General features: G+C 40.0%; 1 protein-coding gene across 3 annotated transcripts in view; it reads right to left on the bottom strand.

Moving 5' to 3' along the window:
• Window positions 1-18,350, bottom strand: part of COL21A1 (collagen type XXI alpha 1 chain) — a 176,049-nt gene that overhangs the window by 72,317 nt on the left and 85,382 nt on the right. For all 3 annotated transcript variants that reach the window (XM_068558595.1, XM_068558593.1, XM_068558594.1), the window contains 2 exons: window positions 6,010-6,063; window positions 5,865-5,918 (listed from right to left, as the gene is read on the bottom strand). In XM_068558595.1, coding sequence (XP_068414696.1) covers window positions 5,865-5,918; window positions 6,010-6,063 — 108 coding nt within the window. The remainder of the gene's footprint in view (window positions 1-5,864; window positions 5,919-6,009; window positions 6,064-18,350) is intronic.

The raw sequence follows: 18,350 nt of genomic DNA, 5'->3' as shown, positions 1-18,350 counted from the left end.
AACGTGCGTATGGGCCTTCCCCTTGGGTTTGGGCATCACCATTGGACTACTCAGGTCTAGGAAAAAAGTAGATTCCTAAGCTCCTAATGTACGATCCCTGCCACAGTTTATCAATGACCATAAAACAGAGCACACCCAAAATGAAGATGAGAAATAAGAGTTTAGAACCAAGATGAAGCATCCTGTAAAAATTCAATAAAAGTTGTAAGTTTCCCAATGATGCCAGTGGAGAAAAAGGAAACAGGACAGAAAGCAGCAGAGCAGCCAAGAAATGAAGCAGGACATAGAATGAATGGTTCATCACCATAAACTGAGATGCTGAATCCATTATAGGGCCCTAAAAGAAGAGGCTGAAAGATCAGGAAACAATCAAAACTTTGCAAAAACGTCCACAGAAGTAGTGAAAACCTGAGCACACACAGGTCAGCACCACATGGACAGACGGAGGGATGCTCAACCAAGCCTGACTTTAGAGAACATTTTGGGAGGCCCTGCTGCTTTGGAAGAAAAGCCTCTGAGGAAAGGAGGTAGGAAAGAAGGAAAATGTGGTACCACTCCTTCCATAAGAAGGAGGGAAAGTTTTCTGAAAAATCCCTGCTTGTAACAATTTCACAATTTCTCCAGATTCTGATGAAACAAAATATTTTATTAGAAAAAAAGAGTGTATAGATACGTATTTAATAATATTTTATTATTTATTATGTGAATTATACCATTAATTATACCAATATATCAATTATTGCTATGCTTATCACAAATATGTATATATATTTGACACATACATTTAAACTCATATACATTTATATTTAATAATATTACAATAAAAACTCTATTAAGGGAGGAGAGGAAGATGTGGTACATATACAATGGAATACTACTTAGCCATAAAAAAGAATGAAATAATGCCATTTGCAGCAACACTAGAGATGATCATACTAAGTGAAGTAAGAAAGAGAAAGACAGATATCATATGATATCACTTACATGTGGAATCTAAAATATGACACAAATGAACTTATCTATGAAACAGAAACAGACTCACAGACATAGAGCACAGACTTGTGGTTGCCGAGGGCGGTGGGGCAGGAAGGGGTTGGGAGTTTGGGATTAGCAGATGCAAACTACTAAGCAGAGAATGGATAAACAACAAGGTCCTACTGTAGAGCATAGGGAACTATATTGAATATCTTGTGATAAATCATAATGGAAAAGAATATGAGAAAGACTATGTGTGTATATATATATGTGTGTGTGTGTGTGTGTGTGTGTGTGTGTGTGTGTATAACTGAGTCACTTTGCTGTACAGCAAAAATTAACACATTGTAAATCAACTATATTTCAATAAAATAAAAATTTTAACATCTTTATTAGAGTATAATTGCTTTACCATGGTGTGTTAGTTTCTGCTGTATAACAAAGTGAATCAGCTATATGTATATATATATCCCCGTATCTCCTCCCTCTTGTGTCTCCCTCCCATTCTCCCTATCCCACCCCTCTAGGTGGTCACAAAGCACCGAGTTGATCTCCCTGTGCTATGCGGCTGCTTCCCACTAGCTATCTATTTTACATTGGTAGTGTATATATGTCCATGCCACTCTCTCACTTCATCCCAGCTTACCCTTCCCCCTCCCTGTGTCCTCAAGTCCATTCTCTACATCTGCGTCTTTAGGACAGGAATAAAATAAATTTTTTAAAATGGAAAGAAAAAACTAGTGACACAGAAGAGAGGGGCTAATGAATAACACAAAGTAATGGAGAAGGATGAGACCCAGAGCACAGAGGAGGGCTGGACATTATACATGGACAGTTCATCCATATTAACAGAAGAGAGGGTGGAATATAGGTACACACACAGCAAAGAGGGTAAGTGGGGTGGGAAGAGGTTTAGGGAATTCCTGTCTGATTGCTTCATAAGGGGCACTTCAACACTGCGAGAAACAATAAGGGATAAACTAAAGATATTTTCGGAAACATTTACAAATCGCCATCATCATCATCGTCATCATCACTAACAGTGTTTAATTTTGGCTAGGTACATGCATGATTTTATTTAGTCTTTACAGCAAGGCTATGAAGAAATACTTATAGTCCCACTTTCTAGATTTGGGAAACCAGGTTTAAAGAGATTAAGAAGTATGACTAGGAAGGTGAAGCAGTCTGAAATCAGGGCACAGCCTGGAACCTGTCACTGCATTAAGCCTCTCCATCCTGCAAAACACACACACATAACCCCGTGTTTGGGTCATGGTGCTATCAGAAAGCTACACGGGTAGATTACTCTCCCTATTCGAGAAATAAGAGAAAGATGGCCACTTCCCTAAGTTAGTTCTGTCTCTCCCTCTTATGTCATTACTGGCTTTGTTTTAATTTTTTAAACTTTTTTTTTGTCTTCAGGAACTCTGCAAGAAATAAAGGCACTAGCATGTTAAATTTTTTACATATTATTCTCTAATAACTCTTTTCAGCTTGGTCCTTTATTACTGTTCTCTCAACATATATATTGGAGTTCCTTGATTATGACCAACTATGTAATAGATATCACTATAACATCACTTCAGCTTTTGCCTTTCAAAGTGCAGATAATGGGGTTTATTCATGTAAGAAAGGCTCGCTCATTACATGATACTCTGTTCTGGATGCTGAGAGCAACGGGACAGTGAGATCTTGAAAGGACAATTCAAATGTTTAACACTGTAATGAAGAAACTAAACAAAATGTATCTTAGATAGAATTAATATATTTTATTTCTTAAACCCAGAGAAACCAAGTGATGAGTTGGTACAAATCTGGCTAGATTAAAAAAATTATTAATACTTCCTGTGTCTCCAGAATTGCATTGCCATAGAACGTTTCATACTCAGTTACAAAACCTATATAACCAATTAGAAATACTCAATTAGAAAACCCATAAAACCCAACCAACCCACCTTAATGTAAGTTTTAACAAAACATATTTCTCCACACGATTTAAATATATTAGGTTTCCTTAAAGCTGAGGAAGTTCTTTGAAGTACTTAAAGTATTTCTTAGAGTGCAAGGAATATCTTTAAAGCATGTTATAAAATGAGTTACCAGTTGAAGACAATTTGGTGGATAAAGGGTCCTTTCAATTTTGTAAATTCAGGGGAAAAAACCCCATGCAAAATCTATACACATTCTATTTCCTGATATGTGAGGAACAAATGTTACAGTCAGCAAGAAAGTGCATATAATTTTAATTATCTTAAGTGGAAACTCCTATGGGAGTTTCAGTGGAAATCCGCAAAATGGAAATTATTCTGGGAAAATATCTTAACAGAGAACATTACCGTGTGGAACAATCCCCTAAAGGCCATGGGTGATGCCTGGAAAAAATGCCCTGAGCGATCACAAGTCAAGGCCATCTCCAGGGTATGTTTTCAACCTTCCCATTTCTGAAAGTTAACAAATTGTATTCTAGAGGAACACCCAAGGAAACGCCTTTAACTAACTCACTAAATTATTGTAGCTCTAAATAAAGAAATCCCTGCATCCAGAAGGAATATAGGGAGGGAATTTAGAGGCAGCACGTGGTGATTTTAGGCCCACAATGACCATGTCAATCAGAGCTGACACCCAAACAATGAACTTCAGAGAACAACACTGAATGAAATCACTACTGGACTGAAAACAAAGAACTTTACATAAACATACATCTTATTCATCTTATCTTCTTTAATAGAATGTGTGGCTTTGTAAAAGTCACCCACTTCTATTTTAAACACAGTGCAATGACCCAAAACGATAGAGCAGTTACCTTAAGATGTGACTAATAGAAGTATTGTTCTTTTTAAAAAATTTTTTGTTTTATTGAAGTATAGTTGATTTACAATGTTGTGTTAGTTTCTGGTGTATGTCAAAGTGATTTTATATATATATATACATAATTCTTTTTCATATTCTTTTCAGTTTGGTTTATCACAGGATATTGAATATAGTTCCCTGTGCTATTCAGTAGGACCTTGTTGTTTATCCATCCTATATGTAATACTTTGCATCTGCTAATCCCAAACTCCCAATCCATCCCTCTCTCCCTTGGCAACCACAAGTCTGTTCTCTATGTCTATGAGTCTGCTTCTATTTCATAGATTATTGTTCTTTACTTTTAAATAAAGTATTTTACTCCAATTCTTTTAAGATAAACGAATAAAAAGCCTCCTTTTTATTTTGGGTCTCTAAAACCCAAGTCAACACAAAAACAAATAAATGTATTCATCCATCCATTCCTAAATACACTTATTCATACAAGCATACTTTTATATATTCCCCACATCCCCAAATCAGGCTACTTGTGAGAATGTTAAAGCAACAGCAACAATCTTGTAGACTAGAATGTGGGTGAGGTGCCTGACATGTGGTCTCCTAGGAACAGGTATCCACACCTTCCCAGTGGAATCCCCCATTCTCCTAGAGAAGGTTGGAGGTCTCTCATGATACCCCCAGAGCATAAAAATATAAGACTTCTCCGTTCCTGTGGGCCTGGCCTGCTCTCCAGCACCTCTTAAGATGCACCTCCATCATTTTAAATAGGCAGAGATTGCCAGTGGCTAAAAAGATTCATAGAGGCCCAGGGCCACTGAGGAGACAAGAGGATTTTGTACCACTTCTTCCAGAGTTCTATCAATTATTGCTGTTGTTCTGCCTTCCCTGGCTCTCCCCACATTACAGAGCTGCCCTGACCTATTCCATCTTCTCTGTTTCTTTTCCAGACACTAACCCTTCTGTTTGCTCTAACATTTCTTGCCCATGACACATGCCAGCCCACCCCATGTGACATACCAACCACAACCTCGCTCCTTGATAAGTAAAACAGAACAAAACAACAGGCATTTATTTAAGGAAAACCCTGTGCCAGGCACCACACTAAGTATTTTTCATATATTATCGCATTTAATCCTTACAACAAAGCTATAAAGAAATCCCCAGAGTCAATGTAGAAAATAAGATTCAAAGACATCAAGTCATGTGCCAAGATCAAACAGTTTGAAAGCAGCAGACCCATCATGAGATCTGCCAGGGGTCCATCCAGAGATGGTACTTGAGCAGCTACAATTTTCTATAACCAGCATAAGCAACCATAAAAACATAAAATAGATGGAGTCAAGATCAGTGTTTCTCAGGTGTGAATGCTGTGCACACTATTTTTAAAAGGCAATCATTTTGCAAGGATTGGAGCTAGAAAATTAGTACAGGTTTTTATCAAGAGCAAACAGAAGGTCTTCAAAGAACGTAGAAATAAGACTGTGCTTTAGGAATTAAGCTAACAAATCATCATGGGGATTCGAGCAAATTCCAATGGGCATCTTGGACGTGGACCAGCTCCCTGGATGCAGGACTAGATCCCTGGGGAGGTACTAAAATATTGAACATATTTCAAGAACATGGCAAATCTCAGAGCTGTAAAAAAGGAAATCAGACAAATGTTGTCTGTACCCACTGAATCCCTACAAGAGAAAGAAGTCCGGTAAGGCTAAGATAGATTTCTGCTGTGGAGATGGACACATGGCTGTCTGCGGCTAACACGGGAACACACTCCATTCACATAATGCTCTTCCCTCTAAGAAGGTAGCTCCCTATAGAGCTTAATCACAGAGAAGGAACATGGTACCAGGACAATGCCAATACCTGTACCATCTGACAGTGGTCATCTAGTGATAACCACTTTGATCTAGTGATAAAAGCCTCCTGTGAGCTTGATCAGCCAACGACCACTGACACATTTCTGAGCTGACATCTTGGAATTCACCAAGATGAACACTATTGAATGGGAGTCATCACAGATTGCATCCTTTGTCTTTGAGTGACTAAAACAACTGAACACACCTTTGCTTGTATGTATTTACCTTTTCTCCATCTCTCCCCAATTCTCCTTTATAACCTGGCAGTCCTCGTGCTCCCTAAATTAACCACAAAATAAAATTCTGTTAGTTAGGTGTTTTGGTTCACTAGAAATGGTATTTCTAAAATATGTATATACAGATCACATACTTGTACTCCTGGGGATCCTGGAACACCTGGTGATCCTGCTATTCCCTGATATCCCTGAAGAAGAGGAAACAAGAAGTAATTAATATTTCATCATATTTACACAGAGCAGCCCTCCATTTCAGAATTCATTCCTTCTCACATTTCTCACACCTTACGACTTCACTTCGTGACTGTTTAAGAAACCAAAATAACAAAGTGGCAAAATGCTTAATAAGGAATTCACATCCTTCAGTCTTTAGGAAAAAAGGTCTGAAATATCTCTAGCTCAATAAAATTATCCAGAAATGCTTTGATTAAAAGGCAGGCTCTGGGAGGGAAATAGAGAGCCAATGTTCACAGTTCCTGGAGAAATGTTCTGCACATTAGAAACATATTCAATGTATTCAAAAGAAAAACATCTAGGATTGGAGGATTAAACAAATGTAATACATTTTTAAACTACCTTATGGCCATCCGAGTTAACCTCTGGAATAAACTACACCTGAATGAATATTATTCTTCAAGGTAAGTCTATAACAGCCTTTGGTTTGCCCATTTTAGAAAGTTTACCCCCCGAACATGGCTGTGACATGTCCCCACACCTTCCAAGGCTGAACCATCTGCTGAGGTCACTTTCATCTCCACTTCTTCCTACACATCCCTCCAGAATCTGGAGCTTTGGTAAAACAGCACAACTTTTTCAGACAGAGGCAAAGTATTCAATCTTCACTCAGCACACGGCAACTAAACTCCAAAACAAACTTGCAGTCCCTCAACATTTATCTAGGTTTACCAGGGTCAATGTCGGGTTGACTTGGACCACTTGGCACCAGCAAACATTTACCTCTCTTATTCACATCCCATCTTCCTCGGATCTTACTGTTTGGGTACAGTATTCTGTTGTCAAGAGTTATTTACACAAATCTCATTAATGTTTCCAATAACATCTTCATTCTTGAATCTAAAACCTTCGTTTCCATGTGGCTATTCATGGGTGTCTGCATGGATCTTTGTATTCACCCACTCACTTGTCAGTACATTTTTAGCTGTAATTTCAGCTAAACATCAGAAACATCAGAATGCCCTGCTTTTCCAGTCCCATTTTCAAATATTCCTCTTACTATTCTTTGCTAGCTGTACTAACAATAATAGCAATACTAATGGTTGTCCCAGAAAGATCAGTCTTAGATTATTGTTTTTCTCCTTTTATATGCACTTGCATTTCTCATTTTGTAAAATGCTCTCAGCTACTCCCAGAATGAGGATGACTATATAATTTCCATAACCAACCATCAGCCTTTCCCCATTCAGTTGTTCACAGAATTATGTTTTCTCCTATATTCCTCAAACTCAAATATTTCTTGAGTCCATTGGTCCCATCCTTAAACATTTTACTTCACTGTGAACGAGTCTCATAACCAACCTCTTCATACTCCATACAAAACAACCTGCAATTTTCAAACTCATCATCTGCTCTCTGGGCTGGCACTGTCTCTGTGTCACTGGATTATGTTCCCTTGAGATTAGGGACCAGGTATCATTTATTTCTATATCTCTATAGAGGTATAGAGAGCATTGAACAGAGCATCTGCTACATATTTTGTTAATCAAACGTTGGAAGAATTCACTTCCAAGTCATCCATGCTGCACGCAAGTGTGAAAAAACTCTCCCCAAGGAACCACGTTTGCTTGAGCTGCTTCCGGTTGCAAATTGAAACTGTTAGTAATACCGCGTGGCTCACGTTCTCAGGATCAGTGAGGAGAAAGAAGAAAATCAAGCTACACAGTTTGTTCAGCCTGGTATCTCTGCCAGTCTAGTTATCACTGAATCTCCTTCACTCTGGAATCAGATGGGCCTAGAACTGTATTTCAGCTGTCACTGCTAGCAGATGCCTACACAGAACCAGGTTACCTATAAATGCCACCTCCTAGGATGTTCTTTAGATCCTTCAAAACCCATGTGCACTCTCTGGATAGTCTGACATGACTTGCAACATGCTATTGTAACTGGAATAAATAATAGTAACAATGATTTATATAGTATTTATCATGTTCCAGACTACATATTTCATATATGTTAATTCACTTAATCCTCATAGCCACCCTTTAATGTAGGTTCTACATTATCCCAATTTTCAGATGAGGAAACTGAGAACTTGCCAAAAGTTGCATAACAAGTAAGTTGACAGAGCAGGTGGAAATACCCTCTTATCAGAAAATGCATCATGGCACATCCAATCTTAGGATTCTAGAACAATTCATTGGATTCAAGGGAGTCCGTTTGCCGGACTAGTTTTAAATTGGTTAGAATTCTGAAGACCCAGAGGAAAGGAATGTTCATAAAATTACTCAGAAGAAAGTTACTATGTATCAAAATGGTTGGTCATCAGAAAAGTTCACATTTAATGAATTATTTGCTTTCACAGTTTTTTCAAAAGTTAAGCCAAACGTCATATCTGCTTTATTAATTTTTTTTCAGAAAGTTAATCTTTTGTAGAGGATCAAAAGCTGCCATGCCATCTCTCCCCTTCGAAGAAGAAATAAGTGAACGTGTTGCATTTGTTAGAGAGGACACATCATATTTTAATGGATTAAAGCAATGTGGAGATGCCCCAAACAATGTTCCCAGCTCACCTCTGACTTATAATGTGACCTCAGGCAGACTCATCACATCCCCAAATCCTGAGAGGCAACACACTGAAGTGGAAAGGCAATGAATTTTGAAATTGGAAAAGACCTGGGGCTGAATTTTTCCTCCTCTCTTGACTTTCTGTGGGACTTGGGCTAAGTCATTTTGCCTAGCTAAGCCTCAGTTTCTCACCATAAACTAGGATAATAATACCCACTTTGCTTCTGAAAAGAAACAAATGGACTCACAGGTGAAAAAGTCTGGCAGGCGTAAGGAACTCAGTAAAGGTGAGCTTCTTTCTTGTCTTCAGACTCAGTGACTATTGTGCAAAGCCATGGGAACACTTCTGCAGAATGTTATTTTGGAGTCTTAATGGCCACCGTTAGAGCATGAAGAATGGCATGGCTGGGCATCACATCATGACAACCTTTCTTCAGCATGCATACAGATCTAATGCTGAACGTGTGAACAAGGCCTCTGTGTATTTTTTAATGGCCCTGTTTACTTTGTCTTTAGAAGAACTGCAATACAGGAATAATCAATGCTTCCCACACTATAAGAACCAGCTTGTTGTTGTTTTCTTAACGTACAATGAGATGCATTCTTGAAAACTTAGTTGTATCAAGATATTCAATGATTATTTTAGAAGCTAGAGGAAGCGTGATTAGCAGCAAAATAAAGAAAAACCAAAACCACGTTCAAGCTGGGAGATCCCAGGGCAAATCACCAGAAGAAATTGGATGAAATTCAGAACAACAAATTTTGGACTAAAAATCAGGAAAATAAAGGTTAAATGGGGAGGAATATTACAACACAGAACACTTTCCAAGAGGAGCAAAAAATAAAACATTGGTTGACTCATAGCAGGGTACATTAAAACAAGAAAAATGCCCTGAAACAGGAAAAATGATAAGCTTTTTATATAGCTTACTGAGTTTTTCTTTTTCTGAATATACAAGTGTCTGTCTTTTCTTGTAGAACTGTAGCTTTCACATGATCAGTGACCAACTAATACTGTTCAACATTAATTTTGCCATTTTGCAATTATTAGCAGGCCCAAATACACACCCTACCCCCAACTGCAAGATTTCTGAGAGTATGTAAGTCTTTTCCATGTTCACACAAAGTCTCTTTGTAAATGAGTCATTTTTAGGAAAAAAATATTCTCGCTGCCAAATTGTAGGGTTGAAGAATACAGAATCAATTTACTTTCTTCCATGATTCAGAGTTCCGATGCTCCAGGAAAGATGTATAGCTTTGAAAAGGAAATTAAGAAAATAAAATCATCAAATGTGCAAGGGTCACAATCTCTTCTGAGCCCAGTTCTAACCATACCATAAGATATTCTGCCAATCTAAATGTACAGATTTGTTTCAGTAGTGAGGATAGAGTCGTTGGTTTCCTTTAAATATTCTAAACTTAAAAACGAGAATGAAATCTAGAGAAATCTCTTTGGACGTCACTCTCCTTTTTAAAATATAAGAAGGTGATTTAAATTTTATACTATTACATAATTTTCTTCAATGTTTCCCAGAGTTCCAACAGAGGCTCTTATGTACCCAGCCAGGGTAATTAGGTAACCAAAATTAAGTGTATGCTTTTAATGTGCACTGTGGATTCCTCTAGGCATTGGCAGGGTTTATAACTCTACACAACTAAATTCTACGAATATTCATAAATCTGTCTTTCCAGGTATATCTACTATAGAAACTAGTTTGTTTGTCACCTAACCCAACTATGAGTCAAGGAGTTTATAGGCTTTAACTAATTGCTCAAATTACTTGAGTAATAGATCACATGAATATCTGTAAAATATCACCTGCGCTGAGATCTAAGGAAGAACTGTGATGCCATAAGGGTCAAAGGGTAGCAGTCAGGGGAAGCTTCCAGAAGACACAGGCTCAAAGGAACAGTCAAGGAAGCACAGTGCAGCAGAGGGAGCCCTTCAACGTGTCCTGCGGTGTGACGGGATGAGACACATCCATGGAGAAGAAAGAAGAGAGAGAGCATGAGGAAGCAGCCTGCAAAACAGGACCAAAATGGGAGGATGGAGGCTATGCACACAGCATTGTGGGTCTGATGAAGGACTTTGATCTCTATCCAAGCCACTCAATCAGGGGGTCACACAATCAGACTTGAGCTTTGCACATGAAAGGAAAACACTGCCTGCCTTTGACAAATAATCTCTGCAGATACGGTTCTGTTCTCAGATTCACAGATGCAATTAAACTTAGCTAAACTGCCTCATTCCCTGAGTGAGGTTACACTTAAAGTTATACTAAGCTTATTTCAAAAGGAGAATGCACAGCTTTTTAAGGTAACTGATACCTTCTTAGTAATTCTTATTTCCCACCCTAAATCTCTATAGTTATGATTTATGTTCAAAGGACGATGACCAATAGCTAAACCTCATTCCCTCTCTTGCTGTCCTATCTTTTTCATAGTATTTCCCACCATCTGATATTATTTACGTATTTATTATTTTATAATTATGAATTTATTACCTGTCTCTCCCCAGTGGAATGTGATATTCAAAACAGCAGGATATTTTTTCTGTTTTCTTCACTGCTATATTCCCTTAGCCTAGAAGAACACCCAACAAATATCTAGTATGTGAGTGGATGAATGAAATAATAGATAAATAAGCAAATATATAAATATTGAGTCCAACCAGTCACCAGTACCTAGGGCTCTAAAAATAATAGTAGAAACAGCCCTGCATTCATATAGATTACAATCAAAAAAAGACACAATGGGGCTTCCCTGGTGGCGCAGTGGTTGAGAATCTGCCTGCCAATGCAGGGGACGTGGGTTCGAGCCCTGGTCTGGGAAGATCCCACATGCCGCGGAGCAACTCGGCCCATGAGCCACAATTACTGAGCCTGCGCGTCTGGAGCCTGTGCTCGGCAACGAGAGGCCACGGTAGTGAGAGGCCCATGCACCGCGATGAAGAGTGGCCCCCGCTTGCCACAACTAGAGAAAGCCCTCACACAGAAACGAAGACCCAACAAAGCCATACATACATACATACATACATAAATAAAAAGAATGTAAGCAGACAAGAATAGAATTTAAAAAAAAAAAAGAAGACACAATGTCGGCATGAATTGACCTTTAAAATCACAAGTGCTAGATGTGCCACCAAACAATTCCTTGAATAATTTAATTAAATATACAGATAGCATTCATATACATGTAATGATTATGCACATATTATTATTATTGTATATACTACCTATATAAAATATAATGTAATCTATTTAAGAGACGCATGACATAAACATGGAAAGATCCATATATGAGATTTACATAAGGGATGTGTTGAAGGAAAGTGAAGTAGCTAATCCACTAAGCTTCGTCTAGGAAAACTTTATAGAAGAGATGAGTTTTAAATAACGTTTTATTAGAAAAAAGGAAGATAAACTGCCCAAGCAGTGGATACTTCATTTGACGCAAATGGTCCACATTTTAATCTATCAGTGAGACGTTCAGAAGGTGTGTGTGGCGGGGGGGGGGGGGGGGGGTTGTTTAATGGCAGCGGGAGACAGGGAGACCATAAGCAGTTTTGCTAAGGAACCAAGACTGAAGGGAAGTGAGTTCAGGTGGAAACTGTTCTCTCTAGAAGGATGTTTCATATACTTCATAATGAGGCCACTTCCTGTTATTCTTTATTCCAAGCTATATCATAGCCATTTCTTTGGCCTGTATCCTAATGTATCCCATTTTCCAGGTCCTTCATCTTCATGGCACTTGGCCCCCAAACCCCCACAGCTCTTGAAAGATTGAGTCCACAGTTGCTACCATATTCAATTCAAAGTCTGAAAAGAGGAAAGCATAAGAAGCTTGTCTGCTGGGTCCTATTGTTCTATTACTAATTATCCACCCCCCGTCAAACTTACTCTGCAAGCCTAGTTCTCCTCCCTTTCCTCCGTCTCTCTACCACCATTCTGGAGGATTTTAGAATTTGAGAAGAGCATCTTTGCTGGGATAACACCTGAAGCTCAGTAACTGTGCCCCCCCTCCCCACCCGGCTGTCTTCTGAGTTTACTCTCTTCTTCTGAATGAATTCCAGATCCTACGTACTCCTAAAGTGTAGTATCCCAAACCAAATCCAACACTGCAAAAGCAGGACTGTAGTCTTCCATAATACATACATCACATATTACTAAGAAGACCAAAAATTGCATTAGCCTTTGAGGCCACACATTACATATGTTAATTCCTCTTTCAACAAGGTTAAATTTAAATACTGTCTCACAGACAAATATTCTGGTTGAATTTCAGTTTGTTAGAATGGCCATTCTCCAAGTTGACCAGAGCTTTTTGGATCGTCATGTCATCCCAAATGCCAAAATAAATTCCCAAAATGAAATCAAGAATCAAAAATTCTTGAAAATCATATTAAATCAATGAACATAGAGTATCGAATGCTCAAAAAAAGAACACTGGAAGAAACAGCAAGAGAAAATATTTAATTGTGGGGAAATTTTACTTTTCTAAAAATTAAAACCAAATTTGTAAACCAAATAAAGAGAACTATTGACAACATCTATAGCAAAAGATTCATTATCTTAATGTATAAGAAGTGCATTAATTGATATGCAAAATACAAGAAAGGACAGTTCACAAAGAGAACTCCCTCTGAATGCCAGACTTCTATCCTCAATCACCCACTTACAATTTCTACTTGAACATCTAACATAAAATTCTGATCTATCCAAAGGCAAACTCCTGACTCCCCTTCCCCGATTTTCTCTACCACATCTCACTGGAGTCACCCTTGACTGCTCTCTTGCAAACTCACATCTGATACATCAGTAAATCCTGGGGGCTCTAACTTCAAAATATCCCCAGAGTGTAGGCAATTCCCTTCCCCTCGCTCCTACCATCCTGACGCCAGTCACCTTCATCTCATTCCTGGATTATTTCAAGAGCCTCCTGTCCTCATCTCCCTGTTTTTGCCCTCATCGCCCTAACATCTATTTTCAACTCAGAAGTCAGAGTCATTTCTTTTACAAATAAGTTATGTCACATCACAGCTTTATTCAAGACCCTCCCATGGCTCCTGAGTTCACTCCAATTGAAACCAAAGTCAAGTGGTCACAAGGGCCTGAAGGCTCTAGGAGGCCCCTCCTTCCTCCCACCTACCTTACACCTTCATCTCGAGTACCTGCCCCACCCCTCTATGTGTGGTTTGAGAAGGCCCTGTAACTTTGAAATTCCCCACCTGTGCTGACTACCACTTCTACAAGGTTTAATCCCACAGAGAAAGCGGGCCCCTTCTGGCATCTCTGGACCATCCAGGGGCACGCTGATGGGTGTGGGGATGGAGAGGGGCACTGCATCACTGAGGTTGACGTGTTGACCAGTACACTCTTGTCTATTGGAAGTAGACATGAGTCAGTCTTCAGTCTTCAGCATGGTCAGTCTTCCTGAGTCAGTTCTTAAGGCCAATAAGGAAAATCATCTCCAAAATGCTGAAGCTTGGTCTAGCCCACCTTTCTCTCTTAACAAATATGACTTTAATGAAATCTTAGAAAATCAGCATTGGAGAGAACCTTCTTATTTTCCAGATGAAAAAACTGAGGCCCATAAAAGCAAACCAACTTTCAAAAGCAAAGAAGAGGGCAAAACAGCCCCAGATCTCTCCAACAACTAGCTGGGGCTTTGGGTTCAGGGAAGTACTTTCCTTCATGAAGAGTAATTAATGACGACAGAAAACAGATGGAAATGAGCACCATAAAAATACAAACTTCTACAAAATCATAAAATAGTCCTATTATGTTTCCATAAATGGCCTTCTTTAAAAAAAAAAATCAATGTCATAGCAGTGCAGTGCCTTTAATAGCTGTACTACTCTGAAGTACCTAACAGGATATATAAATATTTCCTCTGCCTCTTTTTTGATAATGATAAAATAGTAAAATAGTAATATGCTCAGACACTGTGCTGAGAGAAGTTATTTAACTGATAGAGAAATTAGAAAGCAGTGGAAGGATTTGAAAATAGTTCTTTAATTTTGGTTGAAGGCATTTTCCTTATGAAAATTAGTATTTCTCCAGAGTGGAATAATTTCCTATTTAAAGCTTCAGTTGACTTGGCCTGGTTATGTGAAAAAGATTCAAATTACTGATTGAGGGGGGTTGCACAGAGCCAAATCCAAACAAAGCAGAATTCCCTTAGAATTGTTCCATCCAAGTTTCCTTGGCCAGATGGCTTCAATCACCAGCCAGAGGCCCCACCCACACTGCCCCACTCCCGCTGCGCTGGCCCTGGACACACACTAATGACCCTCAGCTGTTCTGGCTCCCAGGCTCACTTTCTCTTCCTGCCTGGTCACCTAACCTCTTATCTCCTGCAGAGGGAAAAAGATAGGGGAAAGGGGAGATATTTAAGAAAAAAGTCATCCCTTTAGGTAAACAGGATTGGGGTCGTGTATCAGTTGCCCACTGCTGATGTAACAAATTACCTCAAACAGAGTGGCTTAACACAGCACATACTTATGTTTCCGGAGGTCAGAAGTTCATAATGGGTCTTAGGGAGCTAAATTCTTGGTGTCACTGGGAGGTTGAATTCCTTCCAGAGGCTCCAGGGGAGAATATGTCCCTTCCCTTTCCCAGCTTCTAGAAGCTGCCTGCATTCCTTGGCTCGCAGCTGCTTCCCTCTCATCTCTGCTTCCATCACCCACCACATCTCCTTCTCTGACTGATACTACTGCCTCCCTCTGATCTCTGCTTCCATCACCCACCACACCTCCTTCTCTGACTGATACTCCTGCCTCCCTCTTATAAGAACCCTTGTGATGACACTGGGCCACTCAGATTAACCAAGAAAATGTCTTCATCTCAAAGTACCTTTTGCCATGTAAGGTACCATACATATTCACAGGGCTTGGAGTTAGGATGTGGACATTATTCTGTCTACTACAATAGGTTTCTTCTTTCTCTAACATCAGATATTACCTAATAGCATCTAACATCTAATGTCAGATACTACAGAGCTATATTTATACATACACACACACAAAAACACAAATATACATGTACTGAATGAGATGAGACAATGAGCCTACTATAGCTTAAATGAGAGTCACAGAGTATAATATCCATGATTATTGTATCAAGCTAATTATAACTAATTTCCAGTACTTCATTCGTGGCAAAAAGGGCAAACTAGAGCTGATAGCCTGTGGAAGGCACTCACCTCTCAATATTGCCTAGGACTTTGCACCACTAGAAAGACAAAAGCCTAAATAATTTGGCAGTGCTGTCAGGGGAGCTCCATGTCATCACCAGAGGCCAGCAGGTGACAAGTCGAAATGTGAAGTGTCTCTGCTTTGGAGTTGAGACAGCACTGCAGCTGCCAGCAACAGAGAGAGCATGTCCCATGGAAGGGGTCTCCAGGCAGAGGGCTCATCTTCATAAAACCCATCCCCCTCAGTATGATCAGGGCAGAACTCCCCCAGGCCCTCGGGCAGTATCTTCAGCGGGATGAAGGGGTTGCAGTGAGGGAATTCACCAAGGTCACATGACACCTGCAGTTATCGCAAGAAAGGGATGGGTTATAAGAGAAACGACAAGGCAAGTGTTGGCACATAATGGGAGTTGAGGATAAAGGCAAAAGGGGGAGATGCTAGGTTTGGAATCTATTCATTTCATTCAACTCAAATAGAATCAATCTGATGATAAACTTCTTATCCTTGCACCTAACAATTTCTGTACTTTTTGGCTTGGCCCTCTAACCCCCATTTGAAGCTTTAACTGCTTAGACTCTTATCCAGGCCACAGTTTTCCTCTTGTGACTGGAACCAATGCCCTCTTACCTACCCAAGGATTTTCTTCCTGTAAATATCCCTTATCTCCCAAATCACCGAATTTTCCCCTTCTGCCTCATTTTCATCATCATAAAAACATGTTCTAACATCTCCTATTGTTTCAAAAACCCCTTTATCCCACACTCTCCCCATGCTACTGCTCCAGTTCTCTGTTCCCCGTTACACCCCTCAGAAGTATCTATGTTCACTGTTACCATTTTATCTCCCACTGTCTCTCTTGAACCCATTGTTTAATCCTGCTTTTCCCTGAAACCCCATTTATCAAGGTCCCTAATGACCTCTATCAAGGAAATCCAATGGTCTAGGCACAGAGCTCATTTTTATCAACCTCATGGCAGCAGTGACACAATGAATGGCTCCCTTCTTCAAATGCATTCTGCACTTGGCTTCTGGGATTCCACACCCTCCCTGTGGTCCTCCTACTTCACTGACTATTCTTTCCCAAATTCCTCAGCTGGATCCTCCTCCTATTTTTCTCTGTAACAGAGCTCTAAGCTCAAATCCCTGCCCCCTTCTCTTCTCCTGTTATCTGTACTTACTCCCTGAATGATCTCATCGGCTCTGGCAGGCTTACATACATCCACATGCTACAGAGTCCTAACTGTGTGTTTTCATTCTCCAACACATTCCTGACTCAAGATTCCTGTTTCTAATATCCTAGGAGACACCTTCAGCAGGTCCACAAATGCATTCTCGATGTCTCCCAAAAAAACTTACATCTCTGCCAGTGTCGCCCAGCTCAGGAAATGGCACCACAATTCACTCGGCTGCCCAAGCTAAGATCCTCTGAGGCTTCCTTGGCACTTTCTCTCATGCCTCACATCTAACTTGACAGTGATTCTTCTCAGCTTCACATTAAAAAATACTCCAGACTCTGACCACTTCTCCCCTCTTCCAGCACATCGCCCTAATCCAGGCCACCCTTACTTCTCACTCAGAATGTTGAAATAACCTCCTCCATGGTCTCCTGCTCCCACTCTTGCCCCATGTGAATGAAAAATGCCACCTGCCCTATCAGTAAACAAAGGATGTTGCAGCCATCAAGCCGTCATATTACAACCACCCAGACTGTAATCCCTGAAGGAACTCAGGATAGAAACAGGATGCCCACCATCAAGCCCTCAGCCACTGCAGCCACCCCCAATGATGTACCCTGAGGAGACTCAGGGTGGGAAAACACAGGACACTGACCCCAGATAGCTGAGGGGCATATCAAAGGAATGATTTCAATGAGCCTAGACTCTTGCATTTTCCCATACATAGAAAAGCACTAAATCCCTTAACTTGAGATGTCTGGTTTTCTTTAATTAACGGTAATCTTTTGATGTTTGGACTCCCTGATCTTTGTTGCAAAAACCCCTATATATCCTGTCCCCTCCCTCACCTCTTCAGAGCAGTCCCTTAGAGCTCTCTGAGAGGCTGCCTTCCAGGCTTGAAGTCCTCAGAAAGTCCGCCAAATAAAACACAATTCTCAACTTTTAGGTTGTGCATTTTTTCAGTTGACACATATAATCTGCTGTCCACAGAATATTCATATTTATCTTTCTAAATAGTAAGTCAGACCACGTCACTTCCTTTCTGCAGGCCCCCTCATGGATCCATCACACTTGGAGTGAATCCCACTGAGTCGGCTCAACAGCACCATCCCCATCTCCTGGCAGCTCCTCAGCTCCAAGCTGGCCACCACTTTGTCACCTCTTCAGACTCCTTTCTTTGACATCTCTCTCAGAGAGGCTCACCTGTATATTTAACCCCTTTCCCATGCAACACGGGTGTGAAAGGCGCCAACACACTGTCACTTCGAAAGTTGGCTGTATTTTTTGTATTAAATTTGTCAGCAAACCTCTCTCAGGGACTGAACAAGCTCCCTTCTATCCTGATGGTTGGGGTGTTGGTGGT

The sequence above is a fragment of the Eschrichtius robustus genome, chromosome 12 (genome assembly GCF_028021215.1).
Source record: "Eschrichtius robustus isolate mEscRob2 chromosome 12, mEscRob2.pri, whole genome shotgun sequence".
In the NCBI taxonomy this organism is placed as follows: Eukaryota; Metazoa; Chordata; class Mammalia; order Artiodactyla; family Eschrichtiidae; genus Eschrichtius; species Eschrichtius robustus.
The sequence above is the reverse complement of the archived record's forward strand: the minus strand, read 5'-3'. Positions and strand labels throughout refer to the sequence as shown.